Consider the following 26,480-nt stretch of genomic DNA (forward strand, 5'->3'; position numbering starts at 1 on the left):
GTTAATATATTGCCCAGCCCTAATTCCTTCAAGTTTAGGTTTAAGTTCATACCGGTCTCTTGAGTCACAAAACTTTGATGAATCCACTACTAGGCCAGTATTTCATTTTCACTTTATTGACTTTTAATAGTACAGAACCTCAGAATATTTACTTCGAGTTGTGGTCCCACTCTGGAGTTGTAGTTTAAACCAAGCCGCTTAATGAATTTATCAAGCTAAAATCCGCTTAGTTTCCAAAACGAATGTCCACATATTCAAATACATGAATACAAAGAATGGGTTTCCTGTTTTGAATGTTGTGATTGACATTCTTCAATGTGTAGTTTTATTCCCATTGAAGTTGGTGAATGGGCTGATCTGTCACCATGTGAGAAAAGGTCATGTTCTTTGGTTTTGTATGTCAGGAGAACTCCAGCCATATCTGTCTACTGCCATTTTTTGACATGGCATTGTCCCACCCGCGCAAATCTCTTAAAATGTCATCTGTTGTATTTTGCTATGCTTTTAGTGTTTTTAGTGGAAGATTTCTTAATGGAGTTCTTCCAAGTGGTGTCATGTGAAATGACTTCCTGGTGCCATACTGGCTTTGAGTTGGGTTCAGCATCCTCATACACACACAGCACACTCACCTTTTAAGTCTGTTTGCAGTGCTGAACTAGAAATACTAATAAGCACTTTCTTTTTTTTTTTTTTCTTCTGGGACTGAGGCCACAATGTTTGGGGATTTTCCTGTCTGTTAAATGCTAGACTGAATAGTGGAAAGCAGCCACCACTTGGGCTGCAGAGAAACAATTATACAAAGCCTACTATGAAATGGACCAAACGGGTTTTGGATAGATAGCAGGGATAGGATAGTCAACGATAAAGCCTCGATGGTTCAAAACACATTGAGGGGAAGTTGGATGCATTCAAAGCTAAATCAAAACCCTTTTCTTGCGGAGTTGCTTTTGTATTGCATGTACAGTGTAATGAACCCATAATTTTAGGATGTTCAGCAAGTCAATTTGTTACAACCACATTGTGTACAGTAGAAAATCAAAAAGGTTGCAGTGTCATACCCTACACCTATATAGAATTGTCTATGTCGGAGGACAGGAGCAGGCGGCCTCGTGAGTCACCCTTTAAATGAAAAAAAGACAAGTGTTGCACGGTGCTGTTCTGTTTGTTCCCCCATAGTGTGTGTGTGTGTGTGTGTGTGTGTGTGTGTGTGTGTGTGTGTGTGTGTGTGTGTGTCCGTGTGTGTGTGTCCGTGTGTGTGTGTCCGTGTGTCCGTGTCCATTTTGCGTTCTCGGAGTCCTTGTAAAGGAGACTTACTTGACTTGTTTTGGAGTCCTATTAAGTTTTTCCTGTCAGCATGATGAAACCATGTTAAGTTTGCGATATAGTAAAATGTGTCGGGGGAAGATTGGGACAAGAGGAATGCGCGACTTTGGTTATTGAATATAGTGTAGCTCCTCCATCTCTTTCCACAAGCTGAAAACTAAGTCTGCACTGAAAAAACACAACACAGAACACAATATGTCGTCAGTAGCCCTACAACCTTTACACTTTTCCTCCATCGGCCTGTGAGAGAGAGAACCAAAAAGGAGAATCATGTCCTATTAATTGTCTGTGTTCCTGTGTCACCACTTGCCAGAGGCAGGACTGTGGCTCTTCGGGTTTTGTGCAGGGATGAGTTTCAAAATCACTGACTGGATAATAGAATACCTAGTGGGAGTGCGTGTGCTACCAAATAAATGTCTACTTGGGGTTTGGGGGGAGGGTGGGCAGTTTTGATACTCAGAGCCAGTCCTCTGTCCCCGTGCATGTGCGGGTGAGAAAGAGCGGTGATCACTGTTAATGTACAGCCTCAAGTTGATGATGATGCTTCTCATGTGCACAGTAATGTATGCTGGAAATGTACACAACCACCTGTGCTGGAAATAAATGATTTCATACATTTTGTTTGTGTTCATTTAATTATAATAACTATTTTGGATTGAACTGGTTGTTTACAAATCTAGACAGAAATGAAACCAACAATTCCACGCCTATGCAAACAAAGAAAGCAAAATTATATCTTCTACTGTACTACACTTTTTATACAGTTACATTACTTTATGAAAATATATATATATGATCAAAATCCTGGACTGGATCTCAAACTGCTGATTTAAGACTGCTCATGATTGCCACGTCCATATCCTTGTACACCACCTATACTGTTTAATTGTAAGTTGTAATCAAGAAATGCATGAACACTCATCTGCAGAAAAGCCCTTTATATATTATTATAGGCTCTGCACTATCAGAAAATGGATTTTACTATTTATGTTTTAAATACAGTGAAGGCAAAGTAGTTAAATACTTTATTTACCACCACTGATTTAAGATAGATAAGATAAAGATACTTTATCAATCCCCAAACGGAAATTCCAGTAAAGCAGCAGCAATGACATACACGACAAAACACATCATTTACAAAAGCACATTGTTTTTGAATCAATTACTATATACATATATATATATCCATATATATACATACATACACACACACATACATACACACATACACACATACATACACACATATATACATATATATAGTATTTTTCAGTATTTTTATAGTTTATGGAGCTTATTGTGCGTAATCATTGGGTGTCATGACATTTGACTGCATATATGTATGTGACAAATAATCTCTTGAACTTGAACTTGAAATATACATATAAAAGAACTACTGTACCGTAAACAAATAAATATAATAAAATTGAATTTAACTTAATGATGAATAGAATACATTTACAAATGTAAATCATTTTACTGATTATGGCCAGTGACCGTAGCTGTCATACCTGAATGATGCTGCATGCTTTTGTTATCGGAACTCAGGGAAAAAACTGATCGCATTCTCAGACAGTGCAAAGGGACGGCCATATGGACGGAATGCCACGTCGGAATTTCGGAGCAGGTCGCTGGGGTCCGAGTGTGCTGAGATGACGTCACAGGAACATGACGTCACACATCGTTAACGGTAAACAAATCGCCCTTTTAAATGTTTGTTGTTTTTTTAAACACCGATGTAATCCGATCAAAACTACTCTGTAGTTTTCATGTTTTCGTAATAGTCATTGTGTATGTTACAAAACAAATTCACATTTACGAAGGGGGTCCAATTCTTATCCGTAACAGAAGCACGTTTAGCTTGGAAGTGGGGGAACTACCGACGCGGAATTACATATTTCCGAGTGTCGAAGGAACGCAGCTTCGATACAGCGAACACTACTGAGTCTGCGCAGTGCGCTCCTCGGCTCGCTCCATGACGTCATGTGACGTATCCCCAGCCAAATCCCGGAAGTGCGGCCGCGCTGTTGTTTTTGTCCGATCCACCTCGAGCCTCGAGCCTCCGGTTTTCCCGTTTCTCTATTTTCTTTTTTTTCCCCCCTGCGGGACGAAATGGCGACGTTTATTTCAGTCCCGTTAAAGAAGTCCTCCGAGGTGGATTTGGTGAAGCCGCTGTCGAAGTTCGTCACGGCGACCTATCCGGCTGGCGAGGAGCAGGGGGAGCGGATCCGCGCCGTGGAAGAGCTGAACAAGCTGCGGAGGAGCGCCCTGGGGAGGCCGCTGGACAAACACGAGGGCTCCCTGGAGATCTTGCTCAGGTCTGGGGCCCTTTTTAATGTCGTCCAACTTAACAAAACACCTTTGTTTGTTTTCAACATAACCTAGTAATCCTTTAACAAGTTAAATTAGCAAGTCACTGCTGCACCCCCAGATGTGCTAGCTAGCACTAACTTATTGAGGCTCATGTGAGAGGGGTTTATTGTTGTTTAGAGATTTTGTAAATACATTTTTCACACTAAATTAACAGTCAACTGTTAATTTAATATTTGAGTAGATTCTCAAATATACTTCGAGACACATTTTCAATAGATCACTTGTTCATCTTTGACCACTTGTTAATGTGCCGTGGAAAAGAAATGCAGTACAAATTGTTGTCCAAAAAGATCTCATTACATTGTTCCCTCTTTTCAAAGTGTCCTCATTGTTTAAAATGTACAACAATAATACATCTCATGTAACCATGGCGATGTGTGACATTTTATAAATGAATGAGCTTGGAACCATTCATCTGAACAGATTAACAAATAACCCCATTGGACAGTCATCTAAATATCCTTTTGGCCTAAAACCGAGACATATACAAATGGATTGTCACCTAAAGTAGTGGTTCTTAAACACTAGTGTGGTGTGTTTACATACAGGAAGATTGCGTGTACAATCTCAGGCTACGTGGCCAGGCACCGATGTAATTAACCTTCAGTTCCACTTTTAAGCCAAATGTGGCAGACCTAAGATACATTTGGTGGCTTTTGACTTCTTTTTTTTCCACGGTGAAAGTGAAGAATCAGAGCTTCAACACAAGGTGTCACTTGTGCAAATCAAGCAAATATTTCTAAAGCTATGACGCTTACGCTTGTTAATGACAAGGGTGTGGAAAACTGTTTCTGAGATAATCGCCCTCAAAGTTTTCCCCCACACTTGGCTTCATTCAGCCAGCTCCCAGAATGCAAATGTTTTGGAGGACCAACAAAGCCCCATGGCTACTTGTCACATTGCCACTTGACACCCTGCTGAATGGGAACTTGACGCCATGGTGAATGGGGGCAGTCTCTGCATTGTTCTTGTGTTTTAAGAGAATGTTGAACAGCGTCATTAACGCACAACATCTTTTGTTTTTAAAAAGGCTTTTATTTAACAGGAGGAATAAACATGTTTTATAAAAGTGGAATTGCTTAGGAGTTTAAAAGTGCAGACAACACAACAAAATGTACAGTCTATCAATAATATGAGTCTCTGTATATCAACCTAGGTGTGTCATTTAATATATAAACGTGCGTATGCCAAATATCTTCAAAGCTCTTGGAGTTATTATGTGGGCTAACCACAAACCTACGCCCAGCTACACGCGGAGAGCCTGTTTGGGGCTGCCTCTACCGACTGGTGGTGCTGGGCAGGTGATGTCCTGGGCACCGTCATCACAGAACTCTCTGATCTTGTGGAAGAGATGGCTCTGTCTGGCTCTGTCCAATCCGGGTGGCGGTATTAGGGCAGGGCATGGACGTCACAGAGGAGTTGGAGTCTGGTCTCCTCGCTTCCAGAAGACACCTAGGTGGAACACCCGGATCCTTGGCATCAAAGCTGGAAGACCTGAAATAGAATCTAAATCCAAAAATTGTATTTATATATTTATTTGTTTCACTATAACATAAATTTAATCTTTGTAGAATCATTACTTGCAGTTTATGCACAGGACAGTGATGCACTACCCACCAAAAGTGCTGGTACTTATTGATCTGTGGCAATGGTCTGAAGTATGGGCTCAGGTGTTCTTGCCAGTTGAAGCTTTGCACCAGCACTGTGCCATCCTCTTTCCCCACTAGCTGAGGGACGTCCATTGTGTTTACCGTGCTGTTTTGGACAAGTGTTCACACTCGCCTTCTGAAATGCTGCTTGATAAGTCCAAAACACCAGTCCGGTGAAAACTTGGTGTGACCTGCTATCAGGAAGTGTAGATCCGTGCGATGGTGCAGCTTATGCATTGTTCGCCAAGCACAGTACCACAGCATGAGTTTTTGTCCTGTCCACTACAGTTGTCACAGTGAAGGTCTAGGTAGAGGTCTTGGAATAAGTGGTGCAGGTAACTTATCATCAGGCTTTGCTGGATGGCATACCTTCGTCCACCAAGTAGTTGACTTGCTGTGGTATTCCCTCACAGCAGACACCAAATAGGCCACACTATCGAGGAGAAGTACATTGGGGGATCTTATAGATAATGAACCTGAAAAGAAAAATAAAGGCCTTAAGAAAAAAAGCGTGCAACAGAAAAAGTGCAAAAGCAGGTCAGGTTTTGGAATGTAGTGGGCATGTGGGGTACTTAGCACAATTGACTGCCTTTCGCCTAGAAATGTTAATAGTTGACCAACCCATATTTAATTTCTGCTGTAGCCTTTTGTCAGCCCCTTTCATGTAACTCTCTCCACGATGAATAACCAAAGTTGACATCACTTCTTTAGACCATTTACTAACCAGTTGAGCGTCAAAACTATAATGCATCTTGATGTGGTTCCTCGCAGGTTGAACACGACCACCCAAAGAGAAGTTGAGGCGCTCACAGGTGTACTTGGAGTCCTTGATCATGGAGTTGTACACCTCTCTCTCAGAGTGCACAAGCTGCAGATGTTGCTCGTGCTTCCTCAACTTGGCACATTTCACAGCCTTTGGCAGATTGGCAGACCTTGAAAAAAACTGTAAAAGTTACTATTATAAGATGTAAAAAAAGCCAACACTTTCATTCCCTGCAGAGGAAAAACAGCATTGATGGGAGAAAACAAAAATGCAGTCTTAGATAGAAAACAAAATCCATACCTGGTAGTTGTTTTTCTGACATTGCCAACATAGATCGTACATGGGTTTGCAGCTTGTGATGTGTGGCAGCATTTTTGACCAGATGTCTCTAAATGACGAAAGCTGCACTGTCCTCTGCTCTAAAGGATAGAAAAAAATAGACATTACATTAAAACATATCTCTGTGTGAGAAGGTTGATGTCTGTCTGTTTGTCTACAACTCAACCTACCTGTAGGGATCCGTGCTTTCCTGTAGATGCCACACACAATCCTTTGTTACACAGGATGGCAACAGCTTTCCAGTGAAGTTTAGCAGCAAGCATATTATGCACATCAATATGTTAGCTAGAGATGTAGGCTTACGGTCTATACCAAGGTGGCACCGTTGTGATAAAATGATAATTACCCTTGAATGAAGAGAGACAAAACTCTGCAGATTTGTACACCATCCACTGAGTACTGGGTCCACTGCCTCTTTGTTTTGTTTTGCATGTTCTTGTTGTCTGAAGCCATTTCACTGCGTGGCCCATTGCAGAATTGCTATCCTGTGAAAAACATGTCTGTTTTCAGCTTTGGTAAGGCTGCTTTGATGTAGTGTGATCTATACATAAAATCAGGATCCAGTTTCTTTGCATTACTCCTGGTCAAGCCTGCCATTTTCTTTTCACCCCGGCCACATTTGCAGGTAAACTTGAATCTTGTGCATTACTACTTGTTCATAATCTGCATCACCAACCTCAACGGACTTAATCACATCATCAACTTCTTCTGTGTAACAACAACGGGCGTATCGTTGGTCTCCTCCGGTGGTTCTTGAAAAGAGTCCGTAGCATCGTCATATTCAGGTTGAAATCCGCTGTTTGAAATGCTCTCCAAGTCTGGGATAATATCAGATTCAGCAGCGCTGTCGTTCACCGCGTCGCTGTTAGAGAACTGACTGTCATCACGGAAGATGTAGTGCAGAACGAGCTGCTTACACTGACTTGGATCTATCGCACTGGTCAGATTAAGGTCCGAGATATGGTTCTGAGCTTCTGCTAACGGCTTCTCGTAATCCATAACAACATGGAGATGAAAGTTTTGACGGACAAGTGAGAACAAAGATTCCTCGTGCTGCGCTTTAACCATCTGTTTATGGAAGTGACGTCAGCTTATTTCTTCTTCCGTGGTTGCGCCACTTCACAACAATGGATCCAGGGTGTGTTAAAGTAGTAAGATTTAAAGGTCGAACTTTATCAATACGGTTTCACATGTTGACTTCACATCACATGGAATATGGAGGATGATCTTCATCTGGATGGAAACTTTAAAGGAAATGATTGATCTCTGTTGTTCAGCGCTGTTCAGCGTCTCGGTAGGTGAACAGTGTTTCCCCATGTAATCTAACGGGAATATTTAACTCCATGGTTTAACATTTATCTACTGTTGATAAATCAAACTCTGTTTTGAAAATACATTGAGAGATAAAAAATGAAAAAAAACAAAACACAAAGGAACACGAATCTGGAAAAATCTAATTTTCCTTCTCGAAAAGTTTTTTCAACTTATTGAATGAAATGTGCAAGATAGCGGGTTTAGCCGCGGAGGGACACAAATGTCATCCACGTAAAATAAATCCCACGTGGACAACTTTGTTTTAGGGACTTTGATAGTATTTTCCATCAGCACACATAGTCACTTGGAGACTACTAATCTCACATTCATAGATTGAGGAATCTGTGAGTTTGGACTACATATCTATCATGTAGTCTGCTAAACCATACAGTATATATACACTAAGTGTGCACTTTATCAGGTACACTCTATTACATTTCACTGCATTTTATTAAATTTCACTGTATATATGTATGAAAGTATGTATATGTATGTGACAAATAAAAATCTTGAATCTTGTACAATCCGAATGTAATCCAATACACCAGCTCTGCCATGAATTCTACTTTTATGAAGTTCAAGATTCAAGATTCAAGATTTTTATTTGTCACATACATATACATACTTCCATACATATATGCAGTGAAATGTAATGCAACGCACCCGGTGATAGCACACAATAAGTCCTAGGAAAAAGTACAAAAATAAAATAAAATAAAAAGTAGAAAATTCCTTTCTAATAGACTGACTCCTAAAACGTAATACAGTAAGTGGAATACTTATAGAATAAGATAAGATAAGATAGAATAAGAAGTTTATAATGTTCAGTTTTTGTCGACATAGTCGGAAATGTGTAAATTCAATTATTTGTTCATGACTGAGGTCATAGTTAAGTGTGATGTGGTGCTGAACTACATTATATCGAGAGGTGTCCCTATTTTTTTGTCCTCCCTGTTGACATTCATAAGGGGGACAGAATATTTGAAGTTCATTGAATTTAATTATCATTGAATTAACTCATGTTCAGCGTAAAAAAAAAAACCTGAACATTACAGGCAACATAAAGCAAAATGTATGTATTACATTGGAATGTACAGGTTAACCTAATAAAGTGCACACTCAGGAGAGAATAAACAAAAGGATTTTGCTGCATTTGCAGCCGCTAAACCAACACAGATAACACGTGCATAAGCATCTAATTCACAAAGCATCTGCAAATGTTGAAACGCACCGCCAACTGCACTGCCATGCAAATCGTGTCTCTGTGCGCCAGTGCTATTTACGTGTGTTTCAATTAGGTATTATGCATACATATTGTGGAAAATTGGCCCTTTTCTATGCAAATTAGCCTCTTTGCACAAAGTGTCCAATTCACAAACACCGGCACCTATAGACACACGTAGTTAGAGTGACGCTGTTACCATCTGTAGAGACCTGGTGGTAATTGCACCAAAAAATTTTATAATTGACAAAAATAAAGGTGGATTTTAAAATAATGGAAATGTCTGCCGCCCCGGCTGGGGGGAGCATTATGCACAGGGAGACCCCCGACAGGGTACTCACATGTCTGATTGCGTCTAATCGCAAAATCCCCATTGCTGGACCATTTCCATTATTTTAAAATCCAAATGTTGACAGGTATGCTTATTGATCTAAGGTATGCTTATTGATCGCGCAGCGGATCAATAAGCATAAATGAGCGGATCGAGGCACTTTAATTTCTTTAATTTTTGTTGGTCCAACTGCCCTTATTTACTTTGCTACATGGATCATTGCAATTAGACGCAAAACATGGGCAAATTGCACTCAGCAGCAAAACTTAATGGGTGTGTTTGCACTGGCATATCATTAGCACAATATCTTGTGAATCGGACGCTAAGATGTCACAGATAGCTGGTGCAAATCGATGCGCCATTCATGGTGCTATTAGCGGCAGTGGGTGTGAGGGGGAGAGGGGGCTGGTTTCTTATGGTTTCCATAAGAAACCTGTCTAATAAGGCTGTGTGACCAACGGCTGTCAAAGGATGGTGGAAGTGTAAGGCATAGACTTTGCTCCCTTGTGCGTTTTTCTTTTTTGATCCTCATGACTCATGCCTGAGACTTTGCAAAAGGCTTGCCTGGATTACATGAATGGCCAACTATGTGATAAGTGAGAGGTAGTTTCATGCATCCATTAGCTGCTTTCTAGCCGCAGTGCTGTGTGTAATTGTCTGGTAAGTGCCAAGATTAAAGTAAAGGCCGCCTACTGCATAAAGTATGTCTAGTATATGTATGGAATGAAGAGCGGCATATTCAATTCTCCTCAGCAAACCTTTAAGGTGCAGGTTAGTGGATGCCACAAATTACATCACAGTGAAAGCTCACTGGAAGCTTGCAGAGTTGTGCAACTCAGGGTGGACTGTCCTGACTGAATGTTAGCATTGTAGATCCTTGGCTTGCTTCTCATGCCCCTCTGCTAGCCATGTGCCAGGTAGCTATGGCGACGGGCCCCTATCCCTTTCACCCGCAAGCAGACCAAACAGTCATTGTGTCACTGTGGCCACCATTGTTTGCGGCATCATTCTTCTTCCATTGGTTCACCAAGAGCCACACCTCATCTCGGTTTTCCTCTGAGTGCGTCTGTGTGTTAAAATAAATCCTTCACAAAGAAAGTCTTATGTGTGTGAGTTTCTGTTCTTAGACAAGATATGATGAGTAGGAAGTTGGGGATTCCCTGACCTGAGTGACTTTGACAAGGGCCAAATTGTGATGACTTGACGACTGGGTCAGAGCATCTCCAAAACAGCAGGTCTTGTGGGGTGTTCCTGGTATTCAGTGGTTAGTACCTACCAAAAGTGGTCCAAGGAAAGACAATCGATGAACTGGCAACAGGATCATGGGCGGTTTTTGGCGGCACAAGGGGGACCTCATAATATTAGGCATGTGGTTTTAATGTTGTGGCCAATCGGTGTATTTATTTGACCCGCTTTATCTTTAAAATTCAGTTTCAGTATTATGAAACTTGTGACTATTTTGTGAATATTTGGCAATATTGGTTATGACCCTTTTTAATTTCTCCTTTCCCTACAGGTACTATGATCAGCTCTGTGCCGTAGAACCCAAGTTTCCCTTTTCTGAAAACCAGGTAAAGCATTGTGACTTGGGTGGTCATGTCACAGCTGAGAAATGGAATCCCATGAGAACAAATTTTCCCTTTGTCTCCACAGCTTTGTTTAACCTTCACATGGAAAGATGCATTTGACAAGGGATCTCTGTTCGGCGGCTCGGTCAAGCTCGGTAGATGACACCCACTTTTTTGTTTTTTTTCCTTTATACTTTTCTCTCCTCCCTCTGTATTTTCCTTACATGTATTTTAGTTTATTGGTTTCTTTCAGTGTATGTAGTCATGTCTGGTGTGTTAGTTTCAGGCCTTGTTCCTTTTCCAGTCCATACTTTAGAGGTTTTTGATACGCCTAAGTACTTAATGTGTGTGTGTGTGTGTGTGTGTGTGTGTGTGTGTGTGTGTGTGTGTGTGTGTGTGTGTGTGTGTGTGTGTGTGTGTGTGTGTGTGTGTGTGTGTGTGTGTGTGTGTGTGTTGCAGCTCTAGCGAGCCTGGGTTATGAGAAGACCTGCGTGTTGTTTAACGGAGCCGCTCTGGCCAGTCAGATTGCATCAGAACAAAATCTGGACAGCGATGAAGGACTGAAGGCCGCAGCCAAGTTCTACCAGGTAGACGTGACCCTTAACTAGACATGATATAGTTTAAGTTTTAAAAGATAAGATTTTGCTTTGTAAAATATTACCAACTAACTGTACCCTAGCAGTGGTTATTGCCACAAACAGGAATTTCAAAAACATCAGCGAAATTCATCTCCATCCCTGCACTCTTTTTTATTTCCACCCCGTCACAGACTGGACGGCCTGTTTGAAAGACTGATACCTCCAAATTTTTTAAGTAATAGTGGAGAGGCTCTTATCTATTAACAACCAGTTCAAACCCCATCCAAAGTCCTATTTTTTGTGGTTTGAATGAGTGGAATTCTCACTGATTCAACTATTAAATAATACCATGCATTGCATTTCCTATAATTACACAAACAGGTAAACCTGGCCTATTAGCACCTTAATATTCTGCCAGGTACACGACCTAAGCTGCTTTCAGACATGCACTGCGACTCTGAAATTATCCGGACATTACCCCAATGAGCTGTATGGTGAATGCAAATATCCAAATCATTTGACCTGGACATTACCTGGACTTTACCCAGCCAGCACCCTAGTACAATGTCTGGGTAATGTCAGATTGAGCAGTACTATGTGTGTATGGAGCAGTTGATTATCCAAGAATTCACAACGAGTGAGTGGGCGTGTCGCGTGTTGATGACGTCTCTATCATGCGCCAGTTATTTACCTTCTTGCAAGGAGCATAGCTGCTGCGTACTCCTTTCTGTTTTCCTTTCCACTCATTTATATTGCGGATACGTCCAAATACATATCAAGTATCGAGTATCAACACTAAATCGCCCAACTACTGATAAGTCTGTAGCCTCGTCTGCCATCTTGGGTGTGCTGTAAAACTCTGCAGCGTCATTGTGTCACGTCGTGCCCCCTGCACGCTCTACCCAGGCTCTGCCCCTTGTCTTAAACCAAATAGCTTATTTCCAGGTAGTGTAAACGCGTTTGACACGGACAATCTCCGTTTTTTTGCTACATGTGTGAAAGGGTAAATCCAGATAATCAAGGATGTGTGAAATCAGCTCTAGCAACGCACATACATTTTCCAAGAAACAACAGTATTCTATTCACACATTCTGTGTCCTGGTATGTAGGATTTTTTGAAATGCTTTGTTGATCGGCCATTAGAAATATACAGTAATGATTAGTGCAATAAATCTAAACTATATCCCTGATTATAACCCAAAATTTCTCTGTTACCGTTAGAGCTGTCAATTATTTAATTATCACCTGATTGCAATTTTTTGAGCTGACCACGACCGTATTGTGAAATCGTTACGTTCCACTAGCATGTTTTCTTCCAAATTTAGGGGAATTCGTCATTATTTAAGAATGTTAATTCTCAATTCAAACAAACTTTCTCCCCACATTTTTGTATCTACTCTACAATCGGTAGACATTTGGTATTATTACAGTATTATGAGCTTATACAATGATAGTTGCATAAAATGAACAAAAAGGACAGTTAAATAGTTAATCGCAGTTACATGTAAGACAATAAATTGTCAACTACCATCCCTTTGTTTTTCTCTCAGACAATTTTCATGCCACATTCCTCTCCCTGTTGGTTATTTTCTAACTATTTCCTCTCTCTGTAGCTGGCCAGCGGAGCGTTTGGCCACATCAAGGACACGGTGCTGTCCGCACTCAACCGGGAGCCCACTATGGACATCTCCCCCGAGACGGTGGGCACGCTGAGCCTCATCATGCTGGCCCAGGCCCAGGAGGTCTTCTTCCTCAAAGCCACCGCAGGTACCACACAAAAAGCACATACACACGTAGAAAAAATTGTCTATAAAATCTGCATTACAGACGTGAGAAGCGACGCTACCTACGTGGCTGCAGAAATCGATACTTTTTAAAAGTCTGGGGAGTAAAGTAAATGAATAGTCTTTTCTTCAATGATCTCTCCTGATTAGAATGTACCAGAACATCTGTCAACTCATAGTTTTAGAAAGCATAATATTGAAAGATATTAAGTATTTATTTCAGTGTTTTGTCACTACTGTTGTCACTACTGAAACAGTTTCAACAACACAGCAGAGGATTTGACTGGAAACTCATGACAAAATGTCCTGAACTAAAGAGTTTTCCAGAATTTTTCGCTTTACGCAATACAAGCACATGACTGTGCTGTGATAATCAGTTGTCAAACCCAACAGGATCTGATTAACTTTTAATGTGTTATGGGTAGGGTTTTGTTTTAAAATGCCTGAGATACACCCGTTGTTTATAAAGTTGTTTATTTTTTACTCAACAGATAAAATGAAAGATGCAATCATTGCAAAGCTGGCCAATCAGGCGGCAGATTTCTACGGGGACGCCTTTAAGCAGTGCCAGTACAAGGAGAACCTCCCAAAGGTAAGTGTAGTACACACACACATACCACCCACACGCATTACCGTACCAGTACTCCCTGGTGTAAAGGGAAGTGCCTGGCTTTCCGGTATTGACAAACCCATCCAGTCAGAGCTTCCATTAGTGCGTCTCACTGTGTACACAGAGTGGAGTGGGGCTGTTGTGTGTGCTCATGTGTGAGATTTTATTTGTTTTGGTTATTTTTTTTTATTATTATTTATTTTTTTGTTTTGTGTACATTTTGTGTGTGTGTGTGTCTTTGTGAGAAACCAAATTCCAGAATGATGCTGAGGTGTGGCACTGTCCAAATCACTTTTCTTTGTCTTTGACCTCATTGGCCTCATTTCTACCCTTTTTAATTACTTTATTCTGGTGGTTTTGCTACTGATTTGCAACTATGAAACTACATTTTGATTGGATCTTGGATCTTTCGCTCCATAGTAGTAGTAGTAGTAGTAGTAGTAGTAGTAGTAGTGGTAGTATTATAGTTATTATTATTTGAACAAATTATTATAAGTTGAAGGAAGAAAAAGATAGAGAAGATAAAATCACTTGGCAAGAATAAGCAGGAAGCTTCACGCCAGATACACTTGTACTCCATGTTCTTTGATATGTAATGATTAACCAGCGTGTGGGACTGGTTTCTCTGCCTACACTTCCTGGAAGCATTTAATCTCCATCTGCAGAAGCTGTTCACTTGTGGAAAAGAGCAGGGAATGAGATGAGGCGAACCACGTTAACATGCAAAAGGTAATTAGGGTACACCCGGGCTCCCTCTGCAGTAATTCAGAAATAAACAAAGGTCTATTTAAATTTTGCAAGAATTAAATTTTTCTAGAATCAACGCAACATCTGAAGGTAGTGGAGGGAATTCAGATAGCTCTTTGCAAATTTTTTTTTTTTTACCTGCCTGAAGTCCAAATGATTTTAAAAACACTAACACAGACACTGACATGGCTGCCTGAAGTTGAGGGGTTGGGCAGACGCCGCTGGAAGGTTAAACACTCATGGCCTTTTCTGTTCTCTCCCTCGTTGTCTTTCTCTCCTTCTGCATCCCTGGTGCTGCTGGTGCTGCTGTTTGGTTATTTGCCCGTGTGTGTCTCTGTGTGTGTGTGCGCACGCTTGCATGCGCGCACAATCCCGACCGCTTGTTGGTACGTGTCTGCGATTGGCTTTCGTGACGTCATCCGTGGTTTGACCTCACCAATGTGTTTGTCTGTTCATTGTGTGTGTGTGTGTGTGTGTGTGTGTGTGTGTGTGTGTGTGTGTGTGTGTGTGTGTGTGTGTGTGTGTGTGTGTGTGTGTGTGTGTGTGTGTGTGTGTGTGTGTCCGTCCGTCCGTCCGTCCGTGTACATATATCTATATGTCTGTGTGTGTTGGCGTGTGCTGCTTTGTGGTTGCCTCTCCCTGGTCAGTATTTTTATTTTCAGGAGGTGCTGCCGGTGCTGGCTGCCAAGCACTGCATCATGCAGGCCAACGCTGAGCTGCACCAGAGCATCCTGGCCAAGCAGAAGAAACATTTTGGGGAGGAGATCGCTCGCTTGCAGGTAAACGGCATACATGCCGTGCACACCACTGCCATCTCACATGGCTCATGTTGGAGTGGTCGCTGCACTTTTCAGCTCATAAGGATTATCGTACAATCACAAATTTTATTAAATCATTTATTTAGCAAGTCAAAACCAGGACATAAATAAAGTGTTATCTTATTTTATCCTGTCTTAAAATGTTAATTATCTTTTGGTCATTCCATTATACATGGAGTACAGTTGTTCAGAGCAGGCGGGAGAGGCCCCCTTGTGGCCAAAGCTAGTTATTACAATAACAATGATAAATATATAATGGCAAGCAGGCAGCAATACATGGGGTCCAGTTTATTCCTTTAAGGTACGTGTTACAGTTATTATGAAAGAACTTGTCAATATGTAAGTTTAGTCATGTTGAGTGCCTATTACAGTTTCCTGCGTTCTCTGAAATGGGGCACGGTTTTCCGAGTTTACTTGAACACAGTATGGGCCCCCCCCAGTTTTTTTTTTTTTTTTTTTTTTTTTTTTTTTTTTTTTTTTTTATATTGTGACTGACCTTGACAACTGGATTTTTGGACAGTGGCTTCTTTATTGTCTTAGATTTTCAGTGATATTTCTGTGGTTAATTACCATTGCACGGCTTCTTTTTCCGACGCCATCTAGGATTTTGAAAATCTCATTGAGTCGCACATTACGGTGTTTTCGAGGGACGCTCAGTCGACATTTCAAGGATTATTTCAATTTTTTTTTTTTTATTCATCTGGCTAAGTAAAGTTGACTACAAAGTTAAAATATCAATCGAACAGATCTACTGACATCTACCAGGTAAGAATCTATATAAATATACATGTAAATCGATAGTTTGGTCATTTATAAAGACTACACCAGGGACCCATTCCACGCCGCCCTATGGACACGGTCTGACTAGACACTCTCAATCGGAATCTGTACATTTATAGTAAATAATATGATGACATCATAAAGCGTCTTACTGTAAATCTCATCACATTCAATTTCAAACCACACGTGTGACATGTCATAACTAGAAACACTGAGTATTTTGGGTCATATCTGTTCGGTTTTTCATCAATATCTGCTCCATGTTTCTAGCTTACGCCAAAGTATGTGATTCAGATAGTTTTAGCCGGGTTCCACATTTTTTGCTCTGGCGCGTGTGTGTTGTAATTTAATGACGGAAATCAATCAATACAAAACAGTACTGTACTGATGCGCAGCGCACTGAGCACAGCGGTACTTTATTATCCACCAAGGTGTAACGCTGCATTTTTTTGGGGTAAAATGGGATGTGGGAGAGTTATAATAAAGCACAAAAATGTGACCATAATGTAAACATATAAAATGTGAAACGCACCGATCGATCAGCCTCTAACCCGAATTGGTCGGTTTTCACCGGCCGATCAGTGTCCTATATATATCTGATTCTGTGCTAGTCAAATTGACATGCCTGACACTCTGTACATCTACTGTATTCGTTAAAATGTTCCGTTACGCAAATATTTTAAAGCTATGACCTGTTAATGACAAGGGTGTGGCAAACTGTGATTCTGAGATAATAACCTCCAAAGTATTACCCACACTTCGTTCATTCGGCCAGCTCCCAGAATGCAAATGAGTGGCCGGACAAACAAAGCCTCATGGCTACTTAACATAATGCTGAATGGACCAATCACGAACAGCGGTGAACAGCATAAACAACACACAATTACTTTTGTTTTTAAAAAAGCTTTGATTTAACAGTAGGAATATACATGTTTTATAAAAGTGGAATTATTTTGGAGTTCAAAAGTAACACAAATCTGGAAAAATCTCATTTAAACAAACTTATTTGGCTGCTCCTGGCGATTTTAATTTTAAATTAAATTTTAATTTTAATTACATTTTATGCGACAAATGGCGGGTTTTGCGGCAGTGGGTCACATTTGTGTCCCACCACAACAAGATCTGCCATCTCTTGGGGATGGTGGCTCAGGAGGTAGAGCTGGTCGTCTAGTAATCTAAAGGTTGCTGGTTCGTTCCCAGGCTCCTCCTGCTAGCATGCTGTAGTGTCCTTGAGCAAGACACTAAACCCCTAATTGCTCCTGATGGCTGCGTCCGGCGGTGTTTGAATAATTGTAAGTCGCTTTGGATAAAAGCGTCTGCGTGATGTAATGTAAATGTAAAAATCTCGCGGCTTCCAGATTTGTGTTCCTTTGTGGGTTTTTGTTTTTTTTAATTTCTCAACGTATTTTCAAAACCGAGTTTGATTTATAAACTGTAGAAAAATGTTAAACCGTGGAGTTAAATATTCCCGTTAGATTACACGGGGAAACGCAGTTCACTTACTGAGACGCAGACGTGTACATGCTTTTTGGGTGGTGGCCAGTGAAATGTGGCCTCTGCATTTCTCCCATCCTGGCTTGTCCATGTTTTTGGTGGGGGTCCTTGAGATGAATTTGTATATATAGTTAACTGTAAAAGCTCACATATGATGTGATGAGCCTTGTTACGAGATGGCTACGGTGTGAATAACTGGAGCCATTTCAAAGCAGCTACAGGTCCCAAGATCAACTTTGCAAAGAATTGTTTGGATGTATAAAGTGCATGGCATAGTTGTGTCACTGCCATGATCAGGAAGGAAAAGCAAGCTATTACCTGCTGCTGAGAGAAAATTGGTCAGGATGGTCGAGAGTCAACCGAGAACCACCAAAAAGCAAGCGTGTTTTACATCATCATGGGATGACAGGCTGCTGTGCAAGAAAGAAGCCCTTGCTCCAGAAGTTTGCTGCTGATCACATGGACAAAGAAAAGGCCCTTTGGAGGGAAGTTCTGTGGTCAGATGAAACAAAAATTTAGCTATTTGGACACAATGACCATAAATATGTTCGGAGGAGACAAGGTGAGGCTTTTAATCCCAAGAACGCCGTACCTACCGTCAGGCATGGTGATGGTAGTATTTTTCTCTGGGCTTTGCTGCCAGTGGAACTCCTGCTTTACAGAAAGTAAATGGAATAATGACGAAGGAGGATTACCTCCAAATTCTTCATGAAAACATAAAATCATCAGCCAGAAGGTTGGGTCTTGGACGCAGTTGGGTGTTCCAACAGGACAATGACCCCGAACACACATCAAAAGTGGTAAGGAATGTCTAAATCAGGCTAATATTAATGTTTTAGAATGGACTTCCCAAGTTCCGACTTCAACTCCATCAAGAACATGGACTGTGCTGAAGAAACAAGTCTGTGTCAGAAAGCCAATAAATTTAGTTGAACTGCACCAATTCTGTCAGGGGCAGTGGTCAAAGATTCAACCAGAAGCCTGTCAGAAGTTTGTGGATGGCTACCAAAAGCGCCCAATTGAGGTGAAAATGGCCAAGGAACATGTTACCAAATATTAGCATTGCTGTATGTATATTTTTGACCCAACAGATTTGGTCACATTTTCAAAAGACCCATAATAAATCATAAAAGAACCAAAATTCATCAATGGAGTGTGTGCTCATTCCATCACAGACAAATAAGAGTTTTTGGAAATTATTTGAAACTCAAGACTGCCATGGCATACATGTTCTTTACAAGTTTATGTAAATGTGCGTGTGCGTGTGCGTGTGCGTGTGCGTGCGCGTGTGTGTGTTCCCCTCTGGGCCTCAGTGATGTGTGACATGTTGCTTAGCTATGGAACAAAATGAGCTCTCAAGTGAAACCAGCAACGCAGCCATAAATTACTGAGCCTGCTACATCTTCCGGAACTTGTGCAGAATACAACCTTTCCCTCTGAATCCCTACAGCATGCGGCAGAGCTGGTTAAGACGGTGGCTTCGCGCTATGACGAGTACGTCAGCGTCAAGGACCTGAGCGACAAGATCAACCGGGCGCTGACCGCCGCCAAGAAGGACAACGACTTCATCTACCACGACCGCGTGCCTGAGGTGAAGGACCTGGAGCACATCGGCAAGGCAGCGCTGGTCAAAGCCACCGCCATCACTCCCCCCCTCAGTCAAAAGTTCACAGGTAGGTCACATGGAAACACTGCACGCACGCATTAGTAACCTAAATCCCAAACAGTAAGACCCTTTAGACACTTGGATTGTGGTCATTAGATTAGATATTTTCAGCTATCATCGAGGACAGAATTTGATTATATTTGGTCCCCTTTAGATTGAAAACCTGAAAAATATAATAAAGAGAATCCCCTTTCCATAGAATTACAATTGCCCAAGTGAAACGAAATATACATTCAGGGTGATTATCAGGCTAGATTTTTATGTAATAGCTACACCAATCAGCCACAACATTAAAACCACTGACAGTTGAAGTGAATAACATTGCTCATCTCATTCCAATGGCACCTGTCAAGGGGTGGGATATATTAGGCAGCAAGTGAACAGTCAGTTATTGAAGTTGATGTGTTGGGAGCAGGAAAAATGTGCAAGCGTAAGGATCTGAGTGACTTTGACAAGGGCCAAATTGTGATGACTAGACGACTGGGTCAGAGCATCTCCAAAACAGCAGGTCTTGTGGGGTGTTCCCGGTATGCAGTAGTTAGTACCTAACAAAAGTGCTCCAATGAAGAACAACCGGTGAACTGGCGACAGGGTCATGGACGCCCAATGCTCATTGATGTGAGTGGGCAGTGAAGTCTAGCCCGTCTGGTCTGTGTCTCTGTATGTCCGTTTAGTGTCCTTCACTGCCCTCCACAGTTTATAGGACGCCGTTTTGTAATTGTCCATATTTCCGGACACAAGACCTTCATTGTAAGCGGCCGTGCGAGCATTCAGAGCGCCTCCGGTGGATTTATCGACCCACGGTTTCTGGTTAGGAAATATCTGAACGTTCACAGGGGGAACGATGCTGTCCGCTACTGTGGCTATGGAACTCATAGCAACTTCCATAAACTGGCTGACGTCACTGGAACTTGATTGGAACATGTCCCAGTCGACGTCACTCAGAGCATCCTGAAGGGCAGCCTCTGATTAGTCGGACCACCGCTTTACATCCCTCGTCACGTACAATGCTAGGCTTGTAAACAGGAAGCAACGAGATGGTGGCCCATTGGAATGTAATCCTCGCCCGAAGGTCATCCATCTTTTTTTCCAGGGACTGGACATTCGCAAGAAGGATGCTGGGCATAGGTGGACAGTAAGGTTGCGTCCTCACTCTGGTCTGAGTGCCGCCTCGCTTACCGTGGTGCTTCCTCAAGTGACGCTCCCATGGAAAAGCAAACCCATTTTTGTGATTGTCTTTGTTAATAATTGTGCGTAGAATCTCCGCCGTCCACTCTGGATCAGTGGATAAAATGTCCAAAAGGTGTTCTTTCAGGGAATTTTTAATAACCATGAGTGCATCGCAGTCATAGGAGATCGTTGCCGATGAATTTTTGACGGACATGTAGTAGTAAAATGGAAAAAAAATACGAAAATGTGCGTGATCTACATGGAGCGTTCGCGCAGGCCACCACAGGGGGCAGCGCCAAGCAGGTGAAGGTCTGACCCGTCGAAAGACGGGCTCCACAAGACCTCTGAAGGTGTCCTGTGGTATCAGGCACCAAGACGTTAGCAGCGGATCTCCAGAAGTCCTGTAAGTTGCGAGGTGGGGCCCCCATGGATCAGACTTGATGTTCCAGCACATCCCACAGATGCTTAATCGGATCGGACCCTAACCCCGGCCATCCACGAATAAAATGTGATCATCGAATGAAATAAATTCTAACTTGTAAAATAGTAATACCTAGTCAAATGCTCCAAAAGTGAAAGTGGCTGCTTGCACACAGCAGATTCGCAGCACAGTCGTCGCCCCCCCTCCCCCGGAAAATATCAAGTGTTACTGGTAACGCTGGTGTCATGAGTTTATTAACCAGTGGGAAAGATTCATCACCGTGGCATCCCTACTGTGAAGGTGTCTCTATTGTGCGTCCACAGACCTGTTTGAGAAGATGGTGCCCATGGCGGTGCAGCAGTCCATGAGTGTGCACAACCACAGAAAAGCAGAGACCGTCAACAGACTGGTGGGCACCATGAGGGAGGCTACCAACTTGTGCAACGGGTAGGTGTGTGTGTGTGTGTGTGTGTGTGTGTGTGTGTGTGTGTGTGTGTGTGTGTGTGTGTGTGTGTGTGTGTGTGTGTTACATCAAACTGTTGTGTGATCTCTAGTGTATCCACTCAAAACTCCCTGAAATATGAAATATCTGGAAAAGACCTGATTATCAAAAGGTTATGTCAAGCGTGTTCATACATTTTTCGACTAATTTGAATAATTTATTTTCTGGGATACAATATTATACTTGCTAAAACACAATAGGTGATAATTGCTCTGCTTATTGTCATTTGCACGCGTTGCTTTCTTCCACATTGTCGGGTAAATGACATTGCTACTTGTTGTGAAATTAATACCAGTAACTATTGGACATGGTAGCGGTGGACCGAGGCTAACCTTTGACTCTGACCCATGACCTTCCACTAGGGTGTTGGCGTCCCTGAACCTGCCGGCCGCTCTGGAGGACCTGTCAGGAGACTCAATCCCACAATCCATCGTAGAGAAGGCCCGGGCCGTCGTGCAGAAGGGAGGCCTGCAGAGCATTGAGCAGCTGATCAGAGACCTGCCCGAGCTCATGACCCGCAACAGGGAGATCCTTGATGAGGTCGGTACACACACGCACACAATGACACAAACATTCATTTAATTCACATAATAAATAAAGAGGAGCACATACATAATGCAAATCGATTGAATAGCTGTTTCCTATAAAGTGCCAGTTCATAAAAGTACAGTTTAAAATATGGTATTGTTTTTAACAGAATAATCTCACGGATTACCACTTTAACTTCTTATCTTATTGCTGGAGCCTGAATTTATATTCTATTAAATGAGTCCACAATGTCCTTGAAAACCCTAATATCATACAACAACATGATCCTCAAGATAGAGGACATATACAGTAAATATATAGATGTGTGTGTGTGTGTGTGTGTGTGTGTGTGTGTGTGTGTGTGTGTGTGTGTGTGTGTGTGTGTGTGTGTGTGTGCATACACACACACACACACACAGATACCGATACTCTCTATAGATATGTGTGTTTGTGCCTTTGTGTTCTGAATGTGTCTGTGTGTTTGTGTCTCTAGTCTCTAAAGATGCTGGACGACGAGGAGGCGACAGACAATGAACTGAGATCCAAGTTCAACCAGCGCTGGAACAGAACCCCCTCTGGAGACCTGTACAAGCCCCTCCGCACAGGTACACACACACACACACACACACACACACACCTCATATACAGTATGTCTGCTGAGTTGTTGCATGAAACCAGGACTACAAAACCAGAGAGAAAAAAGAAACGGGAAGGAGAAAAAAAACATTGTGAACTTAAATAGTCTCTCCCTCGCTCCCTCTCTCTCTTGCTCCCCCCTCCCTCCCTCTCTTTTTCTCTCGCTCTCGCGGTTGCCCTCCTTCTTGCTTTCTCGACCCCCCTCTCAGAGGGCTCTAACTTCCGCAATAGGTTGGACATGGCGACGCAGGCCGACGGCGTGGTGAGGGAGCGCTACAACACCCACTGCGACATGATCGCCCTGCTGTGCAAACCGGAGAACGAGCTGATAGCTGCCATTCCCTCAGCCAACCCAACCAAGACCCTGCAGGGCAGCGAGGTGTGTGTATTTACATCCCCTGCCGCTTATTATTGACTTTGTTTTCTAGATACGGCATGCCAGTTTTCGGTAAAGTAGAGTAAAACATCCTTAAAGCAGCCATGTTCCGGCGCCATGTCTGTCCCCTTCAGGTCGTGAACGTGCTGCGCTCGCTGCTGACTCAGCTGGAAGAGGTGAAGAAGGAGAGGGATGGGCTGGAGGGGGAGATCAAGGCTGTGACATTTGACATGACCTCCAGCTTCCTGATGGCGCTGGCGCAGGACGGGGCCATCAACGAGGAGCAGCTGTCGCTCGCTCAGCTCGACCAATCCTACGGGGCCTACAACCAGAAGGTGCAGGCCAGCCTGCGCCGGCAGGAGGAACTGCTGGGACAAGTGCAGGTACACACACTTTGAGACACCAAAGCACTTCCACACTCGCATATATGGCCCCATGAAGCGGCGATCCCTCCGCGGTCAAAGGGCGTCGTTCTCTCGCCCTCTGAGCTTTCCCTTCTGAGCTCTCATGTTACTGGGAAATTTCTAATCTCGACACCTCTTTTTTTACACTTAGAGATGAATGATCCAATTAGATTTAAACTGTGGTTAAATCCAGACACAGAAATCAGCAGCAAAAACAATAAGATCCATAGTTGGTTCATCTTGAGGTCTCTTTGATTGTCTTGTTTAGAATTAGCACCTTAAAGCTCCTGGTCGGCGTCAAATCAGAGTTGAATATTTACCCTTTTTTGGTGAGAAACCATGATAAAGCAATGGGACTTCCTCCTTTTTCATGCGGAAATAACAAACACAAATTAAGGCACAACCAAGTGGCTTTGGCAAACATGTGGTCACATCCTTTTCAGCGTGACCAGGAGATGATTTTTAGGGAGGTTTATGGCTATATGATTAGAATTTTAGAAAAACCGGTGAACTTCAACAATTCAGGCAAATTCCTCTGCCCGCACAAAGCTGCATCTCACCGCTGCGTCTCCTTCCAGACGGCCCACCAGGAGTTCAGCGGGCTGAAGCAGTCCAACTCGGAGGCCAACGACCGGGAGGAAGTGCTGAAGAAGCTGGCATCGGCCCACGACAGCTACGTGGAGATCACCAACAACCTGAACGAAGGCACCAAGGTACCACGCCGACACAACACACATAAATATAAATATGTATGCATAATATTAGAAAAGAAAACTAATGTGTTGATCTCGTTCTCCTCTCTCACGTTTTGTTAGTTCTACAACAACTTAACAGAGTTCCTGCTGAAGTTCCAGAACAAGTGCAGCGACATCGTCTTCGCTCGCAAGACCGAACGGGATGAGCTGCTCAAGTACGAATCTATTCAAAAGGGCTACATTAACTTGGTTATCCTAAAAGCACTACAGTTTGTCTAACTGTAGTGCTGTAATGCCAATTTAAATAGGTGATTGTCATTTAAATGTATTTATTTATTTTTTCTCAATAAGGCAGGTGAGTAGTTTGTGTTTTCCATTGGTGGTACTTTCCAAACGTTGAGTGTGTTCTACAGCGGAATAAAAGCTTGTGGTGATGTGCTGTGCGTGTTGTTTCCAGGGAGCTGCAGCAGAGCATTGCCCGTGAGCCCAGCGCTCCTTCCTTCAACGTCCCCGCCTACCAGAGCAACCTGGCCTCAGCCACAGGCAGCAACCCGACCCCCGCTCCCAGGACCGTCTTTGTGAGTGTACAGTCCGTCCTCGCTGTTCATTCCACCAGCCTTTCACATGATGATGGGGACTGACTGACTGTTCTTATGTTTTCTCTCTTTCTGCCCCCGACTCCTCCACTCCATCCCTGGTTTCTCCATCCCCAGCAGCCCCAGCAGCCCCAGCAGCCCCAGCCGAAGCCCCAGCCTCCAGCCAGGCCCCCTCCCCCCGCCTTCAGCGTACAGGCTGCCCCCACCCCCCCTACCAATCTGCCGCCCACCACCCTGCCCGCCAGTAACCCCCCGCCCATGGCCCCGCCGTCCCAGGCGCAGGGACCCCCGTACCCCTCCTACCAGGGCTACCCAGGGTGAGTTGGGCTTCACATATAATCTCATAGAATCATATACATATTGTCTCTGGTGCCTGTTACACATCCATATTGTTTATTAATAAGCAGATCTTGTGATGCAAACAATACATGTGATTGTTTGCATCTCACCCCCCTGGCAGATTCTGTATTGATCTGTGTCTTCACGAGTCTTCTATTCAACTGTGAAATGAAACATCTAAACCCCCCCCCACCCCTCTCCCTCCCTCGTACAGGTACTACCAGATGCCGGTGGGCTACATGCCGTACAGCTACGGCCAGTACAACATGCCCTACATGCCCTACCAGGCCGCCCCAGGACAGGGGGGCTACCCGGGAGCCCCCCCAGCCGGACAGCCCTACCCCGGATACCCCCAGCAACCCCCCCAACAGCAACCCTACTACCCCCAGCAATAACTTTCCGTTTACTCTTTGTGCCCCCACCTCCCCAATTATCTGCCAACCAGGAAACTCTTACCCCTGCAGCAATAACAAAGACTCCACCCCTCCCCGCTCTCTGGAGCTTCACTAACCCCGGCGAGTGTTCTATCGCTTTCTGCACTTATTTTTATTTGGAGGGGTCTAGATCCCTCGCTCATCTCTTCCCGACTGTGTTCTTCTACTGCGTTCCCTCTCCTTCCTTTCCTGCCCCCCCCCCCCCCCCCGCACTAACTCTTACCTCCTCTCACTTGTGCTGTATTTTATTTTGTTTGGTTGTTTACTTACGTCACTCCTTTTCTTATGATTTTGTTTATCATTTAATTTAAGCAGTAATTGTTTTCCTTCTTCCTTATGGCTCATAACGGAATCTTTGATCTGGGATGGGACGGACTGCTGTACAGCACTAGAGGAGCTGCTCGGGATTCTGGAGAGCTTCTTCAGGCATGTCTGTGTTTTGGCATGGAGTGATTTGAGTGTGGGCTGTCACTGCAACACCATCACTCTCCTCCACCCGGCGGTCCCTAGTGCTTCTATATCGACTATATTCCTATTTTTGTAATACTGATGCGTCGCTGATGTATAAACCTATAAAAACCAAACAGCCTGTCGGTTTTCTAACGTAGACGGATGTCGAGAGATGTCCCTTCTCTCTTTCTCTTCTCTTCTCTTCTCTCATCTCTGTCGCGCACCCAGGGAATGTAGGTACCTACTGTTTTACAATCAGAGGCTGCACACGGCTGCGGAGGCGGGAGAAATTGTGCTAAGATATAAATATATATAAATAAGCTGTATGCGATTAACGATTAAGACACTCTGTACTGCACTCTCATGCTCTTTGTGGTTGTTTTTTTTTCTCAGTTCTAATGTGATTAAAAGGAACCTCTGGGTATTTTCTGTGTCTTGTATGTCTCTCTGAACCTGATGTATCACAAGGAAAAATGTTTTAAATCACAATCAGAACGCTCCCTTTTACCATTGCAAGTGTCCCAACGGTAAGAACCTTTTTATTTTATTTTTCCCCATCCGGCCAGCAGG

General features: G+C 43.1%; 2 protein-coding genes across 3 annotated transcripts in view; both read left to right on the plus strand.

The window, feature by feature from the left end:
* The first annotated feature begins 3,335 nt into the window (after positions 1–3,335).
* pdcd6ip (programmed cell death 6 interacting protein) lies at positions 3,336–26,334 on the plus strand. Of its 2 annotated transcripts, none has more exons than XM_080006813.1 (18): positions 3,336–3,641; positions 10,831–10,885; positions 10,968–11,037; positions 11,342–11,469; positions 13,074–13,227; positions 13,736–13,836; positions 15,249–15,380; positions 19,144–19,366; positions 21,274–21,397; positions 21,815–21,992; positions 22,474–22,585; positions 22,826–22,995; positions 23,127–23,375; positions 23,975–24,109; positions 24,212–24,306; positions 24,549–24,669; positions 24,805–25,004; positions 25,241–26,334. In XM_080006813.1, the coding sequence occupies exons 1-18, from the start codon at positions 3,436–3,438 to the stop codon at positions 25,419–25,421; spliced, it is 2,634 nt and encodes an 877-aa protein (XP_079862939.1). In that variant the 5' UTR covers positions 3,336–3,435; the 3' UTR covers positions 25,422–26,334. The 2 variants fall into 2 exon arrangements, with proteins under 2 accessions (XP_079862939.1, XP_079862940.1); XM_080006814.1 differs by having other exon boundaries at positions 15,264–15,380.
* Positions 22,780–26,480, plus strand: part of fabp3 (fatty acid binding protein 3, muscle and heart) — a 68,219-nt gene continuing 64,518 nt past the window's right edge. The window contains exon 1 of the mRNA XM_080006833.1: positions 22,780–22,786. The gene's annotated coding sequence lies outside the window, so the exon portion shown is untranslated. The remainder of the gene's footprint in view (positions 22,787–26,480) is intronic.

Source organism: Zeus faber (genome assembly GCF_960531495.2).
Source record: "Zeus faber genome assembly, chromosome: 1".
NCBI classification, from domain to species: Eukaryota; Metazoa; Chordata; class Actinopteri; order Zeiformes; family Zeidae; genus Zeus; species Zeus faber.